At 39.9% G+C, this 15,905-nt stretch overlaps 1 protein-coding gene across 2 annotated transcripts in view; it reads left to right on the top strand.

Moving 5' to 3' along the window:
- The window catches only part of RAD54B (RAD54 homolog B), a 62,722-nt gene that overhangs the window by 2,072 nt on the left and 44,745 nt on the right, over positions 1-15,905 (top strand). The window contains exons 2-3 of one of the 2 annotated variants that reach the window (XM_039706345.1): positions 1,306-1,466; positions 2,121-2,292. In XM_039706345.1, the coding sequence (XP_039562279.1) occupies positions 1,306-1,466; positions 2,121-2,292 (333 nt within the window). Of the gene's footprint in view, positions 1-1,305; positions 1,467-2,120; positions 2,293-15,383; positions 15,834-15,905 lie in introns of those variants that run through there. The other variant, XM_039706346.1, reaches the window with a different exon arrangement.

The following is a 15,905-nucleotide window of genomic DNA, read 5'->3' as shown; positions in this document are numbered from 1 at the left end:
TCCTGTTATAATAACCAAGCTACTGCCTTATTGCATAGGGTTGCATTTGCTATCACTGTTGTCAGGTAAGCCTCACTTAAGTGAACTGCTGTAGACACAGGCTTCTTTCCTTGTATTTTTAATAATAGCCACAGTGGAAGTGACAACAGTTGAGGCCATTTTGCCCCTGAGATTTATGTCTTAGTAGCAGCATCATATATATGCTAATTGTGCAGACATGGGGAGAGAGCAGTACTCCTGCTGCCAGTCCCTGCATGTTTGCAAAGTGTTTTGGCAGTGCTCTGTCACTACTTCAGTGCAAACCTTGGAAGGGAGGGTGGTTGTGCCCCAGGAAGCCACTGGAGTGCAGAGTAGCACCAAGAAAGGTGCAGAAACACACAGTGTTGCAGCAGGATGCAAACATGCTTTTGAGATGGTGCAGATGTTTGATTCTGCAATCTGTATTACAGTTTATTTTTAATGCAGTAGTTGGGGGATCATTTAAAATAAATGTGTGTAAATGGAGAAGTAAGTTGTGCTTGCCTTCTTCATTTTGGCTGCTGTTTCATTCTGTTGGAGTTTTCTTCTTTTGTTTGATTTCTGTCTACTACTTTGAAGCATTAAGATTATAACTAGTTTTTCTACTGGTTGCAAAGTAAACTTTGTCAAATTAACATTGACATATGTTTGGTTTTGCCCTAAGGCTGCTCAGGGGAATAATGGTCTTATATTTTGAGGGAAAATCTACAATACATTCATTCCACTGTTCAAGTGGAGCAATAATTTCCACTGTAATTCAGTGATAATTTTCTGCTGAATGTTAATCTTATTATGATGAACCTGAATGACCAATGGAATTGACTGTTTAATGCTAAATACTCATACCAGGTATGAGACATACCTTCAAGATTCATTGTCCACTAATAATGGGCTTTTCAAAATTATGTTTCCAGTGTATAGAATAGTAAGTTTTGCTTAAAATTGTTGTACTTTTTATGGTCTAAGTTTGCTAAGTGGCCCTACACTGTGCATCTCCAGAGCATTTACTGCTATTGGGAACTGCATTAGTGGCTTTTTAAAGGAACATCAATGTGTTCAGCTGCAGAATTTGCTGTTGTCAATCTTTCTTAGTACTTAAAGCATTGCAATGATACTACTTTTTATTAAATGTTATTGTGCTTGTGAATATTGTTATTTGAAGAGCTTGGATGCTCTTTTATATTTTGAAATAGTGCTTTTGTTGTCATCTATGGATATATTTTTATATTTAAAGCCTATCCTGACTAGAGTTGTCTTTATCTGCTTCCTTCCTTCCTTCCTGTCCAGCCTGCAGAGCAGTACAGCTGAATATGAGGAGATCTGCAGCTCCAAGTCAAGTCCTAGGAAATGCTGGCAAAAAGCCAAGGTTCATACCACCAGGAAAATGTACTGCTGTTTGTCCCAAGAATGAAACTAAGGAGATGGACCAAGAAATTAAGTTAAAGGAGGTAAACTGAACAGTGCACTAACAAGTATTTGGTACAGTATTGTGATTAAAAGATAACATCTGAGCTCACCACAAACAATCTCTGCTTAAAAAAATTCTATTCAGAAAAAATTTTGACAGCTTTGCAGTCAGTACCTTTGACTTTGCTTCTCAGGTTAGGCTTCTCTTACTGTGGAGTGGTTGCAGAAAAATGTTTTTCAAAAAAATAAAATTAATCAGTATTGAGCCCAAATGCAATTCTCAAGTGTAAATGAGGTGGGGACTGCATCTTGGCATGGGCTTTATTGGATTTTTTTTTTTTTGTAAAAGCAGTTAAAAAGCTAGGATACTTGTCATAAAGTCTCAGTATGCTGAGTTGCAGTTCTGCTGCAAAGGGATTTTGTCTGAAACCTTTAATATTGACACACAAAAGCAGCACAATTTTTATTTATCTACAGAAGACTTGTATTAAATTAATAAACTATTTACACAAGTGTTTGGTATTGTGTGCACACACGTGTTGTTGTGATGCATACAGTTTTGCAGAGATGTACAGATATATATAACTATTTGATAATGACAATTAATATGTCTTGAAATGTCTTGTTGCTCTTTTCTCTATTTCTCTTCACCTGCATGCAGGAAATTCTATTGTGAACCAATTTCTCTTTTGCAGATAGATGAGAAAGAGGGAGGTGCTTCATTGCTACCTAAAATAAATATCCAGAATCAAAATGAAAATTGTACACAGTCTGTGGAGTCAACTGGAAAAGTAAAGACAAAAGCATGTTTCAGCATTGACAAGTGTAGCAAGGCAGAAAAGAAAACGCTAAATGTGCCCAAAACTGGTAAGATGCTCTTTCTTTTTTACTACCATGTATCATAACAGAATTTTAAAGCTTATGAATGATAGACTGCATATACTAAACTTTTGTGAAGTACTATTATAAGCGTTGTGCAGTGGTGGCATTATTTGGTGTTATACTGGATAGAGTGAAGGAAACAAGCGTTAGACAAATTTTTTAATTAAAAAGGAAAGAACCACGCTGTTCTGGAAGCTAGTTGGTAGTGTTGGTATCCAGGGTTGTGTCTTCTAGAGGAGCCTTGTAGTCAATTCATTCTAATCTACAGTTGGTGCAATATAAGAATTGTAATACCGTAAATAGTGGGGAAGTTGTAATTTGGAGACCTTTCTGACCTCATGCAGAGAAAGCTAACCATTCTGAATGGATTCAGGTTTTTTTTCAGAATTAATGAGGTTTTCTTTAGTGTCTCCAGTGGACACTTAAGGTTTAAACCAACATTAGCCACAGAGCAGAACTGGCTTTGCTCATTTGTGGGTGTGCACTTCATCAGCTGTGCCCTGGTAATGAATGCCTCCAAAAAACCAGGATAGCACGCACTGCAAAGAAATTGAAGTGCCTGAACTATAGCAAGTGCACTTGGATGGACCTGAACAACATTGTGGGGTTGAGTGCCTTCATTTCCCAGTATTGGTGTGCCCTGACCACAGATGCAGCACAGTTCTGTGTTGTGTGAATGCAAGTGTATGACCTTAGGAGCCAAGTACATCTCGAAAGCCTGGCACTTGAACTGGATTACTAACATTGATGGATGAAAATCGCTCCTTTTGGAGCCAGCTCAGGCATTTTAAACACCTGTCTTACAGTTATTTCACTGTTGTTTCTTTGTAATTAATTACACTGATAATGATGGTGTAAGGGTCATTTAATTAATAATGCTTTGTGCAGTGAGTGCAGTTTTAAAAGAGCATTTCAGGGCCTCTTATCACCTTGAATAATTGGAAGGCTTTAACAGTTGCATTTAATTATGTTTGTTATAAGACCTCTTAAATCTGGAAGCCTCATTGAAGCAAAACTGACATAGCTCCATGTCCCAAGGTCCAGCCAGTAGTGAGGCTAATTCCCAGAAGGAGATTATTCCCAATAATGCACACATATGTGCACACATATGTTCTATATACACAGACACATGACTGGTCACATAGGCATGACATAGACCGACACGGATGTGGAACACAGCGCTCAGGCAAGCACAAGCAGTGCCCATGGACACTCCCTTCCCTTCTCTGACTCTGACAGGTGAAAGCCTGTTTGTGGAAAAACAAATGAATACCCATGTATTTATATGTAAATACACGTGCACACAGAGAATTTAGATCCCTCCAGTAACTGACCTTATGCACTCAGTCTGTTCAGTAGCTGGCTCCTTGATTTGTCAGGCACCCCAGGTGTGGGCACGAGCCACAGAGGCCCACAGCTCCCAGTCCAGCTCCTGGTACACAGACCAGCAGTCCTAGGGTTACAAGAACACTGTAGGTCCTGCCAGAACTTGTCTTAGCCACTTGGTCTACTTAGTGGTGGGCTCCTGGATTCAGTGATCTCCCAGTTGCCAAATGGGAATGTTTTACTCTGATAGGATGCTGCCGCTGGCATGGTTTGTGACCCAGAGTGTATGCATTTTGTTTGGCAGAGCTAATGTGGGGAAATTCAGCTTCCTTGCATGTCTTTGTCTTATGGCTTTCGTGTTTATCTGCTGCATGCTGAAACTTCCATTTGATGCCTAGACTTCAAGAAAATTTTCAGTGTCTATGGGACATGTTGAGGGGTCATGCTTCCCTATAGGTACATCTGCAAAAATTTGTATCTGCTAGTTCTGCTTAGCAGTGCACTTAAGAGATAAATAGCTGATTTAATTCCAAAATGTGATAATAGAGACACGCCTTATTGGTATAATCAAATAAGAATTTATTGATTACAGCAAGCAAGGCATAAGCAAATCAGCGCTGGGCAGCAGGAGAGTCTGTGCTCCGCCACTGCCGCAGCCACAGTCAGTTCCAGTCGGTTTTTATACTGTATCCTTTCCTGCCCACGTGTCCTTTAAGTTGTACTCTGCCTAGGTGTTCTTCTGTTGCTAGGTGGTCGTATCCTGCCTCCCGGTGGTCTCTAGATGAAGGCCGGTAGTCTACTTCAGATTTCCTCTGGGCAACCCTTTCTTTATTTAGTACCAATGCTTGTCTCTCTGAAACTTAAAAGTTGTTAGGCAAGCGCATTTTGGACAATGTGGGTTTTATCAAGTGCTGAAAGGTCTGTTTCCTGTTATCTTACTTTAGTCCCGGGTTTTATCAAGAGCTGGAAGTGTTTCTTGTTATCTTACTTTAGTCCCGGGTTTTATCAAGTGCTGGAAGTCCGTTTCCTGTTGTCTTCCTTTAATCCCTTAGTGAACAAAACACGCCGTGTTCTGTCACGAAAATAATCTGGGAAATCAGCAGTCATTCCAGCAAAAAAAGTTATGAAGTGGAAAAGATACTAAATGTTTTTTCCATATCATGAATTCTGGTTGCAGCTGGTACGGGTCCTCTGTGATGACTTTAGAAAATAACCAAAAAGTTGTGGACTGAAACTGGGTGAGCTGCTTCTGTTGATGTGCTGTTACCTTTCTGAACAAGGCATTTTGTGCCAAAGCCATTTCTGTGCATGCAGAATGGGGCTGACCCTGCAAGCCTTTGAAAAGCTGTCATGAAATGTGGTATAAAAGAAGGAAGTCTAATGTCAATGTTAGTTATTTTCTTCAGGTTCACTAGTGATGAGAGCACTGTAGTGAGAAAACAAACCTGTATTGAGTCTTCTTAAATTTTAAGTAATTTTTTAATAACTTAGATTTTCCAAGACAGTTTCTGCCCTTTATGTCACTTTTGTCTGCTCTTCATTACAACTAATGTAGTAATTACTTTGATTATGTAAATCATAACCTTCTTTGTAGTGTGAAATTAAATTGTTTTGTCAAAGCTGGCTTTGGTATGAAATTCAGAAGTAATAGAAACCAGTTGTAAAAGCCAGTCAGTTGTGGGTTTTTATTATTATTAATATTGTAATGGAATTATGTTTGACTGTCAGTCTCTGGAGCCTCATACTCTGTTAAAGGGGCATTAAAATAATTTTAAGATGGAAAAGTCTGTGTGTATGCATTATTTTGGTCTCCATATCATTTAGTGCAGATGATAAACAGTTTGATAGTTATGTACCACACTCAAAGCTGCTGTGTTTGGGTTTCCAGTGCAGCAGTGGAATGTGTAAATAAATACCCTAGGTTCCATTGAAATTCTTTTGAAACACCTGTGAACCATTGGACAACTGCACTGTTCATAGACCTAATCTATCTGAAACCCAGCCCTGAAAATGCTGTGCATTCTTTAAAAAAAAACCAAAAACCACAAACGAAAAAAACCCCAATAAAACTCAGTTATCTGACACACGGTGTCCATTTCTTGGAGCAGACAAGTAAGGATTTTATTAGATGGAATCAATCTTAAAATTATAGCATATCTGGCTTAAAAAATATTTGTTTTTCTAAGCAACTTTAAAAAAAAAACCTTTTCACTAAAATGTCATTAATGAAAGTGAAATGCAAGGGACTCTGAAATTCTGTGAGATGAGGTATTTCCTGAGACATTTAACAAGTTTGTAGCAACAGTTGAATGAAACCTACATATGTGTTGTAATTTTAGGAGTGTTTGAACTGTAAGATTTTGAACGTTTTCCTTGGGCAGTTTAAGACGTGATTCTAAGTTCTGAATGCTGGAAGACAATGTTACATGTTTCTTTGTAGGAAAATGAACTTTACTACTTCTTTAAGAACTGATATTTACCTCTTTTTAAGAGGAATGAACATGGCAATCTCTTTGGTACCTTTGTTTTGTATTCAGAATATAATACTTGTTCACACAATGGATCTTTGGGAGGGAGGTGATTTATTTGACATTGGCATTAATACTTTTTCTCACATGCCTTCAAAGAATTCAGCTAAGTGTGCACGCTCTTTAAAAATGAAAATTACTTAAACATTCCTAAACTATTTACCAGTAACTGCAAACAAAACCATTGATGTGTTTGGAAGGATATTGTTGTATATTCTCAAGTGCTCAGTTTCTACTTGTCCTCATGGCATTCTGAGTTTCTATTAGCAATAACAAGAAAATACAAATAATTTGCATTTGAAGAAACAATGGACAGGCAGATCTCTAAACTATACTTATTATCTCCTCAGTGTTGCTAGCGAGCGGGATTGGCAAGAACTGAGGTTTTTACTCACGTTGCCTTCAATTTAAGGATTTAACATATATTTGTTTTATTTGTATAAAGCAAACATAATTTAATTTATGTTTATTATCTGAGTTTACAGCTTACTTTCTGTTGCTACTTTAATCTAGAAGAATGTTGCTGTGTTTTGCCCTTTGGGCTTGCTGTTTTGTGTGTGGAAGTGAGCAGCTCTTTCACCTGAACGCTCAGAGCAGCATTCCGGTCAGGCTGAGATTCCATTGTTTGAACCGGATGTAGGTGAGCAGAAAGAATGGAGAAGGAGTTTCATTCTGTTACAGCTCACCACCTGTTTGGTTGGTTTTTGGTTCAAGAGTACCTTGTTTTTCATCTATCACTAACATCTGCTAATGCATCTTCCAAGAGGAATGTTGCCAGAAGTCATGGTCAGATACTATCTTTGAGCTAACAGCGAGGACAAATTGCAACTGTATTTCTTAATGGGGTTAATGTGCTCACCTCATGTCTCTAAATAGATGTTTCTGAATGTCTTTTCATGATAATATCAACTGTGCTTATTATTTGCATACAGTTTTGAATATATTTTCTCTATCTTCTCTGAAATGTTAATGTTTACTGACTACATTTGTCTGTAAGGTTTGGATGCTTTGCATACTTAAGCTTAATTTTTCATAATGTACTCCCTTCAGCTTTCTAGAACATTATCACAGGTCTGTCTGATACCTCTTATCACTTGATATGGATAAAGTCCTTTTAACCAATTAATGTGAGTATTTAGATAAAATCCACTGTTAATTTATGACAGTAGAAATCAATTACCTGTCACTTTTAATCAGAGGATTAAAAAAAATTATTTTCAGGACTTTCATATTGTCCAGTTTCCGTCTAACTGCCTACTTACTGTTTCTAGTAAGAGAACTAAAAATGTTTGTGCCTGGCATCTCATAATGAAACAGATTATTCCTAGAATTACTTTGATATCTGCAAAAGTACAAATATTAATTTAATTTCTGTTGTTGTACTTCACAGATGAACTAGAAAAGATATTTCAGTCAGTCTGTTTTAGTGGTAGAGCTGCATGTGTAGCTGCAGTTCTGTGTGTCCTTTAAAAGTTTTATAAACAGCTGGTAAAGCGGTTAAATCTTTGAGTAAAAGATACTCCATAATCATCTGTAGCTCTTAATAATTACCAAGCACATCTTAGAACAGATAGGGTGTGACTGGATGTCTGAGTGTAAGTAATTTATTACTGCATTGTTTGCAAGTAATATTTTACAAGTCTGTAAATTTTGTTGTAATTTCTTATTCAAAATAGTAACAAATTACTTTGATATACTTTATGATTCAAAATATTCTCCTTCTCCCTGCAACGTTCTAGAAGAATAGTTTATAATAGTGAACATACAAATTTATAGACAAGTTTATTCTCGATTCAGGATAGTTTCTTTGCTGTTTAGGTGTCATCTGTGCTTGTTTGATCAGTCCATCTCAAGAGATGGGGACTGGTTGATAAAACTGGACTGATGTAAATTCATTGTGAGATAAATTGTCCATATCTGATTGGGTGCTGGTTCCAGAAGTGTTCATTTATACATCAGTCACAGTGGGTCTTGTGTTTTCTGCTTTGTAGCTTTGGGATTCTTTGACATCTCCTCAAGACAACACCTTTTACTGGGTTCTCTTCCTTGGGGTATGAAATGATGTCCTCTACTCCACTGCTGTCTTAAGGCCTTGCCTAGTGTTTCCCCAGCTGGTTGTGCACACTCGGTGTTCCCTGGGCTGTTGTCAGGTTCCTAACTGTGTTCATTCATCTTGAATTTGGGATGGCCACCAGCTGAGTGCTGAGCTACACAGTGCTAGTAGAATTAGCAGCCAAGAGTGAGATGGAAAGAAGGAACTTTACAGCAGCTTCACCACCAAAGGCAACGTCTCATATAATGTTCAGCAACTACAGCTGAAAAGAAAAACTGCCTTCCTGGAGGGGTATTCATCTGCAATGCTGCTGTAAAACAAATCCAGACTTGCATAATTCTAGTGGGATATTTCCACAGTTAATTTATAATTTGGTATGATCATATCTTGCTGTCATATGAATAACTAGGTTTTATGCAATTATAGATGATATAACCAAGATATTCACACATTGGAGAAAAGAGCAGTGAATTGGCAGAGAAATGTGCTTTTCATTTGCCCCAGTTAAATGTGCTTTGCATTTGAGCTAATGAAGATAATGAACGAGAGGGGAAGGAAACCAGAAATCAGAAAGGTATTACATGATCAGAGAATAAAGAAAAAGAATTATATTAGATGTAAGATATTCAACATTTTACAAGGAAATTGGAGGGATTGAAATGAAAGTTTCACAGTAGTAACTCGTCTCTTAAATGGAACTGTGCTTCTTTACAATGAAACATATAAATTTTCAGGTTCTTTACTTTTGAGCAGTGCTTATTTTTACTTTTGAGCATTATTGAAGAAAGCTGTGCTCCATGTAACGATGATAATCTCTCATGCATTTTTAAAAAAAGGCAGTAAGTTATTGAAAGTAAAAATATATAAGCAAACAAGCAGAAGGACTTAAATAGTTGTGCAGAAAGAGAGGTCTACTTGGAAACTGCAGATATAAAGCAAACACCCCTTTCCAAAGGCTGGCTAGGGATATGTTGGGAAATGAACTTACTATCCCAATATATTTATTACAATTTAACTCCCTAGATTTGCATGCAAGCACACAGCATATAGTCTGCAATATACAGGAAAAGAAATTATCTAATACTGTAACTTTAAAAAGGAGGCACTTGGAAAATACTCTGCATAGAGATTATCTTAAAGAATTCAGGTTTATCAGTAATAATTCTTTCTATTCCCTCATCCATTCTGAGGGGAGCTGTACACATAGTTTCTTTCTTCTTACTTATTTTTTGATTTTCAAAATCTGTTACCAGGCTATACCAATGTAAGATGGGCAAAAGAGAAATGCATGGCTATTTGCACTTTCTCACATCTTTATTTTCCTTTCTCTCACCCTTTGTAAAGTTCTGGTTTGGAGTGTGGGGAGTTGGTATATTCCCAGCACTCCTGTCTCCAGTAGAAACGAAGGTGGACTTAAGAGAAGATGAAGGAATGCAGCTATCAGGTGGAGGGACAAGAAATGCCTTACTGAAGGGAACTGAGAGGGTTTTTTTGAGCTGTCATGAGTATTATGACAGACTAGGCCTGAATGCCTTCAAAGCTAGTTGCCAAATCTCTCTGTGGCTGTGCTCATTGTCTGGATCGCCTTTGTTGCCGTGTCAGTCTAACTAGAGTTCAGTCCCAGCTTTTGGCTTTGGGCCTTAAGTTTTCCTTCCAACAGAAGCTTTGTCACAATGACTTTCCTTGAGCCAACAAGATAATGATAAGATGGTTATCTCACTGTCTTCAAAACATCAACTAAGCAAGATTAGAAGAATGGAGAAAGCTGTTTCTCTGTCAAATGCAGGGAATAGTGCCCAGGGTAGTATTTTCAGGATAGTATGTAAAAGCATAATCTCCAAAATTTTAATCTCTCTATGAACAAAACAGGAAACTTGCAGAAACTTGGCTCCTCTTACACTATTTCTTTTCCTAGGGGCTATCTTGCTAGTGAAGAAATGAGAATTTAGGGAAAATATCCTGGGAAAATCATACTTTCAAACCTTTCTATATTTCTCAGCTGCTTCTGATTAGCCATCAAAAAGCTTGTTGGAAGAGAGGCTCAGAGAAGGTATAAGCATGTATTAGGAATGGATGCTTTTCTTAATTTGTAAGTAATGGGGTTCTAGCTTTTCTATTTTTAAGGACACAACTTATAAAGTGAAGAGCTAATTCATGGAGCTGTACAGTCACACAATATTATAGAGTCCTGTGGCTTTAAGCCAAACAGTTTGAAGGATGGTTACAGATCTGAATGTGTGGGTCTTGGAATGTCACACTGAGATTAAGATAGATTCTTTAAAATTTGGCATGGAGGGCATTTTAATTGGCTAATTCGTATATTCCCAATTTCAGTGGACTAAATGTGGAGAGAATGCCTTAGCAGAGGGGACAGAATTGTATTTATCTTTTATGCTTGGAATTTTAGCTGGTAAGAGCTCTGAAGGAGGCTGGAACCCGTGTTCTTGCAGCAGTTTCAAGAACTGTTAGAGGTTGGAAGTTAATACATGCTAGATGCTGATCACAAAAATAGATTCAGGACAAAGAAAAGAGGTAAAGCTTTGCCTTATTTGTCTCACATCCCATGCAGGACAGAGGTTTAGAAATAATTGTGCAGGAAAAGGAAAGGAGTGCTGAGAGGTCCAGGTACATCAAAGATAAGAACAATAAAATGTAAACTGATGGTCAAAGTGCTGATGAAGATGAGAAAAAAAATTCAAGTGACATGAGAAAGCCATTTGAAACACAAATGACCTAAAAGTATTATTTCTAAAGGGTCTGTTGCAAATGTATTTAAGCACTGTAACTTCCAGGTAAAGTTATATTACAACTTTTGGTTCACAAAACTTTTGTCATCTTCAGCCCTTTCCTTATTGATTAATGCCTGCAACCCTTACCTTTAGACACTGCTCATAAAACAACTGTCCTTGTGAGAAACCTTCTGAGTTGAAAGTTTTCTTACCCACCCTTTGCTGAGCAGGCTCTTAAAGACAGGCAGATCGAATGACTTGGCACAGTCTTGCTGTTGTGTCAGTAGAGAGGACTATATGATGACCTAATGGAAGTTTTGCAGCCCTTACTACCTATAGACACTCTCATCTTATGCAGCTGCCAAATTCATTTGCAAGGGTAAGCAACTGCCTTGATACTTGCCAAATGTTTCCTCTGCCATAATAGCCCAGTATATTCAGTGATGTGTAACATACCCCATCCTAACTGCTGAATCTTTCTACATTTTTTTGTAAGCACAGGCGTGCCAGGGTTCCATTTTAGCTTTGCTAAAATCATCCTCTTCTTCTCAAGGATTTTCAGGCTGCTAGGTGATTGCAAATGCTAACCCCAGGTCTCTGCAGAGCTGGTTTGCTTGCGTGTTACTAAATAGGAACAGAAGTCCTTCAGACTTATCCTGGGGCTACCACTTTGTGAGCAGAGCACCTTCACAGGGCTTAGCAATCTGGTGATTTGTATTTTTTGCACTAGAAGGTCCCAGCCTGAATCACTTAAACTGGTGTCATTCCTTTCAACATTCATGTTTGTTCTCTGTTCCAAATAGGATCTTTCAAGACACATTCTTTCTTAGGGCATCCTCAGTTTTCTCAAATGTCTTTTCCCCTCTGTCTCATGTACCTTAGAGTGATTCTTTTTTTAAATCTGTCATGGAGAGATCCTTCCTCACTTCTGTGTGACAAAAGATCCTCCCTCTCCCTCCAAAATTCTCCCCTCATTTAAGACCTTCTCCTTTTCAGGATGTTCTGTCTTATAAAGTGTCTAAATTTACATGGGCCACTTGATGCAGTTAGCGGCTGTGATACAAACCTATCACTTGTAAAATTTGTGGCCATTGAGCTTTTCCAGCAATCCTTAGTGATTTGGCTACTTTAATTCCTGACTCTATTATAGCTGTGATTCATTCCTCTCAGTAGTTCTCCAGGATGCACTGTTTGTATCATTTTCTGGCTTTAATTCTAGACTTTTTCATAGCAAAACCAGGAGGTATAGAAGGTAGTGAAGTGATGGAAGGGGTGCATGTATGTATATTTCCTTCAGTGGTGAGCAGAATTTCTCTCCTGCTACCTGTGGTTTGCTGTCAGTTGTGGTAATACAGGTCTTTAGGAATATGGTTTGCAATTCACCCTACAATGATCCAAATAGAGTATGAAGAAGCTTTTTCAGTATATTTCTTTCTGTGAGTTTCTGTGGCATACTGGATTAGGGAACTGCTGGTGATTAAAACTAACCCAGCTCAGAAAAAAATGATTAATATGAGTTGTCCAGGTTTGTGAGTGCTGGGGCAGGAACATGACATGGTTGGGGGGAGGCAGAAATGACTGTTTTGACAATGTACCACATCTATGTTGACTTAAACCAATTATTAAATTAATATTAAATTCTTATGCTTGCAAAATAAATAGATTATTCTGTAGCTAGATCATCTTGCTGAACTGGCTGTGCACTGTGTTGCATAAGTGCAAGTGTTGGTGGAAGGTGTAGGATGAAAGGTGGATTGTGGCAACATTTTTGGTTTTTGTAATTGTCTTGGAGCTACACCTACTGTTTTAGCTTGAAGGTGTCTATATGTATCATTAATATCCAGGCTTTTCACATTCTGTGATTTCTTATCCAAGCACTGATATAACCTTAAGCTGGTGAGCAGAACTATTTTAAAAGGGGGGGGGAAAGAAAAGAAGGAAAAAAATCTTGGTTGGCAGCCAGCTTCATTTTTTACAATGGTTATTTTACACTCATGCAGAACAATATGCAATTCAGGCATTTCATCAGGCTTTTGCTCAAAAGAAAACTTTATAGCAGTATTTTGCTATAATTACATTAGTGTGGAAACTTAGTCTCTCTAGCAACATTATGCACTAAGGTAATAAAGTAATACAAGTTTAGAGAAGTCTAATATTGGGAATTGCTGCATCTGGTAGCCCATTACAGAGGAGACTGCTGCAGCTCCTCGTGGCCAGGACCACAAGGATGTATCTTTAAGAGGCACATGTACACATGTGTACATTCTGTGTACTTACGGACAGAATCAAAAAGTTCAGTGCTCACACAAATACAAGCAGCTTCAATGGCCTCATCCTTTCCATTCACTGGCTGACTGTCAAGAAAGCTTGTTTGTGGCTAATGCTTATGTACACAACATGGATCCTCCAGCAAGTGGCCTTAAATTCTTTCTCTGCTCAGTTACTGGTGCCTGGATCCCCTGGTCTCCCAGCTGATGCACAAACACGCATTGGGTCTCTGGAAGCTGGTCTGACCTGGCCCCAGGTGTGCTGGTGTCCCTCCAGTAGCCAAATCTCAGACCTTCTGGTCTCTGCAGTATCTGGCCCAGGCTCATGGTTGCTCTGCTCCCAAGCCTTCTGCATGGCTGGTGTGGCTTGGAGTTTGCCCGAGGTCACGCACTGGCACAGCTATCCAGGCCGTGTGCCTGCGCTCCGGCCTCTGCCTTCTGGTGCCTCGAGCACCCTGGGTCCCTGACCCGTGGTGGTACAACTCCAGCTGCTGGCATCTTTGTTTCTGTACATGGCCACACCCAATGGATATTTTCTCTCACCCAGGAAAACAGTTACAAATGTAGTTGAACAAGCAGATCGGACAATCTGCAGCGCTCAGGCCCAGGGCATGGCTCAATAACCATACTGGGCAGCCACCTGCCTACATACACCTGGCCCCTGTTAGCCCTTTCCCCCCCTCAGTATCCTCTTATGCTTGTTCTTTCCCAAACCACTTTCATGGTTCACTGTCCCTTGTGTTGCCTTCAGTTCTTCTTCTAAATATCCTGTACTGCCTTCTGCAATTCCAACATACTCTTTCTGGCATCTCACAATGAGTCCCATACCCAGTGGGCAGTAGCCCCCTCCTTGTGTCTGAGGTGGTCTAGAGAGCGCCTCTCCTGTGGACTCTGGGTCTCTCTTGCCCCTGGGGCCTTGGTTTCTTTCATTTGGGCTGTTGGGGTTCCTCTGCCCCACATTGTTCATTTGTGCTCTTTGTGCTATGGGGAGGAGCCTTTAATCACTGACTTATTTCTGTCTCTAAAAAGTCAAGAGTCTTGGGTGGGCACTGCAAAACTGCTCCAGCAGTGGAGGGTGCAGCGTAGGCTCACCTGTGACTCCTCAATGCTGATACTGCCAGAGTCTAAACTATGAGAAGCACATCCAATTTTTGTTCAGTTACTGAAGAACAACTAAACATAAATTTAAAAAAACCCAAAACTCGAACCACCAGCTTTACATTCTTAATATTAGTAAAGTGCAAAGGGAGGGGAAATAGGAGAGGATTAGGTGTTTATAAGTAATGGTTTTCATACAGTGCTTCTAACCACAAGAGTATTTTGTTTCTCAAATTTAAGTGTAATAGGCTTCAGACTATAAAATGCTTTATTTAATTTTGGCTTGAAAGCAATGCCAGCGAAGTGGACTGGTCACAGTTTTGTTAGGTGGTTCTGACAAGCCAAGTCTTAGAAATGGTTCCAAAAGTGCTTGTTATTCTAAATGCTAATTGATTTTTAGCAGTTAAAAGTCTCCCTTTGTTTAGTGTGAATTTCTTGTTTTGAATGCGGCTTGTGTCTGCTTTGGGATTTTTCCCCTTGGAGCAAACAAGTTTATACCTAGATCTTTATAGCCTTAGGATATTTCAAGCTATAATTATTTCTCTTTCCTTCCCCCTGCTTCTAGGCTCCCTTGTTTTCAAGGCTGGACATGTTAAGCTTAGGAAGCTGTTGCCACTATCTCAAGTGGTGTTTGTTTCCACCCTCCGGACGCTTTCAGTGGAGTACGTCATTTTTCAAACTTAGTTTTTGCTTTTTGTACTTGAGAACACCTTTCCTTCTATCGACTGGGTTTTCTCTTTCTCCAATTTGTTGCTTTAGTTTAGACCACAGAAATGTAAAGCCTTGCATGCGTTTTTATGTGAAGGCTTGCTTTAAGGTGATACGTTGTTGAGCAAACATTAGACATGGAGGCACATCTTGTTAATAAAAATCAGATTCTTTTTTCATCCTGAAAAAACGCCTGGATAAATATAACAAAAGTCAGCTGTTTGCTGGTGGATATTATGAAAACCCCAGCATGGACACGCTGTAACGCACTCGGTAATCTGTCAGGGCCGCGGGCAGCCCCAGCCCTTGCGGGGCCGGCTCGCAGCCCCGGCCGCGGGGCGATGCCGGGGCTCGCCCGGGAGCCGCCTCAGGGCCGGCGCGGCGGCGCTCGGGGCCCGCTCGCACCGAGGCGTTCGTGCCGCTCCTCCGGCGCCGGAGCTCGGCCCGGGAGCGCAGCGGGCTCTTTAAGAAGCCCCCGTGCCGGTGGCTGTCGCCGGCTGCCAAGTGCGGAGAAGCCGAGCTTTGCGGCGAAGCCCGAGCGTAACCAGCCGGCTGGGGGAGATGCCGCCCCGCAGTGACTGACAGCAGGACCAGCTCTATGCAAATGGCGCCGGGGGCTCTGCCGGGGCTCTCTCCACACGCGCCGCCGCCTCTCGCCTCCCGCTCCCCGTAACGCGCCCAGCCTCGCACAAAGCAATTGTTGCTTTTTTTGGGGGGGACGTCGTTACATGTAAAATCATCTCCTGCACGGTTTCAGTTTGAGATTGTGTGAGGGAGCTGGGAGATGTGTCAGAGCTTGTTACTCCAGCTAAATTAGGTAATTTTTAGCTGGGTAACGTGCTAATCTTTAAACCTTTATGTTTTTAAATCCTGCATATGTCTGGTCTCT

This window comes from Passer montanus, unplaced genomic scaffold, assembly GCF_014805655.1.
Source record: "Passer montanus isolate IOZ18808 unplaced genomic scaffold, ASM1480565v1 scaffold19, whole genome shotgun sequence".
In the NCBI taxonomy this organism is placed as follows: domain Eukaryota; kingdom Metazoa; phylum Chordata; class Aves; order Passeriformes; family Passeridae; genus Passer; species Passer montanus.
This window is presented reverse-complemented; position numbering and strand designations above follow the sequence as displayed.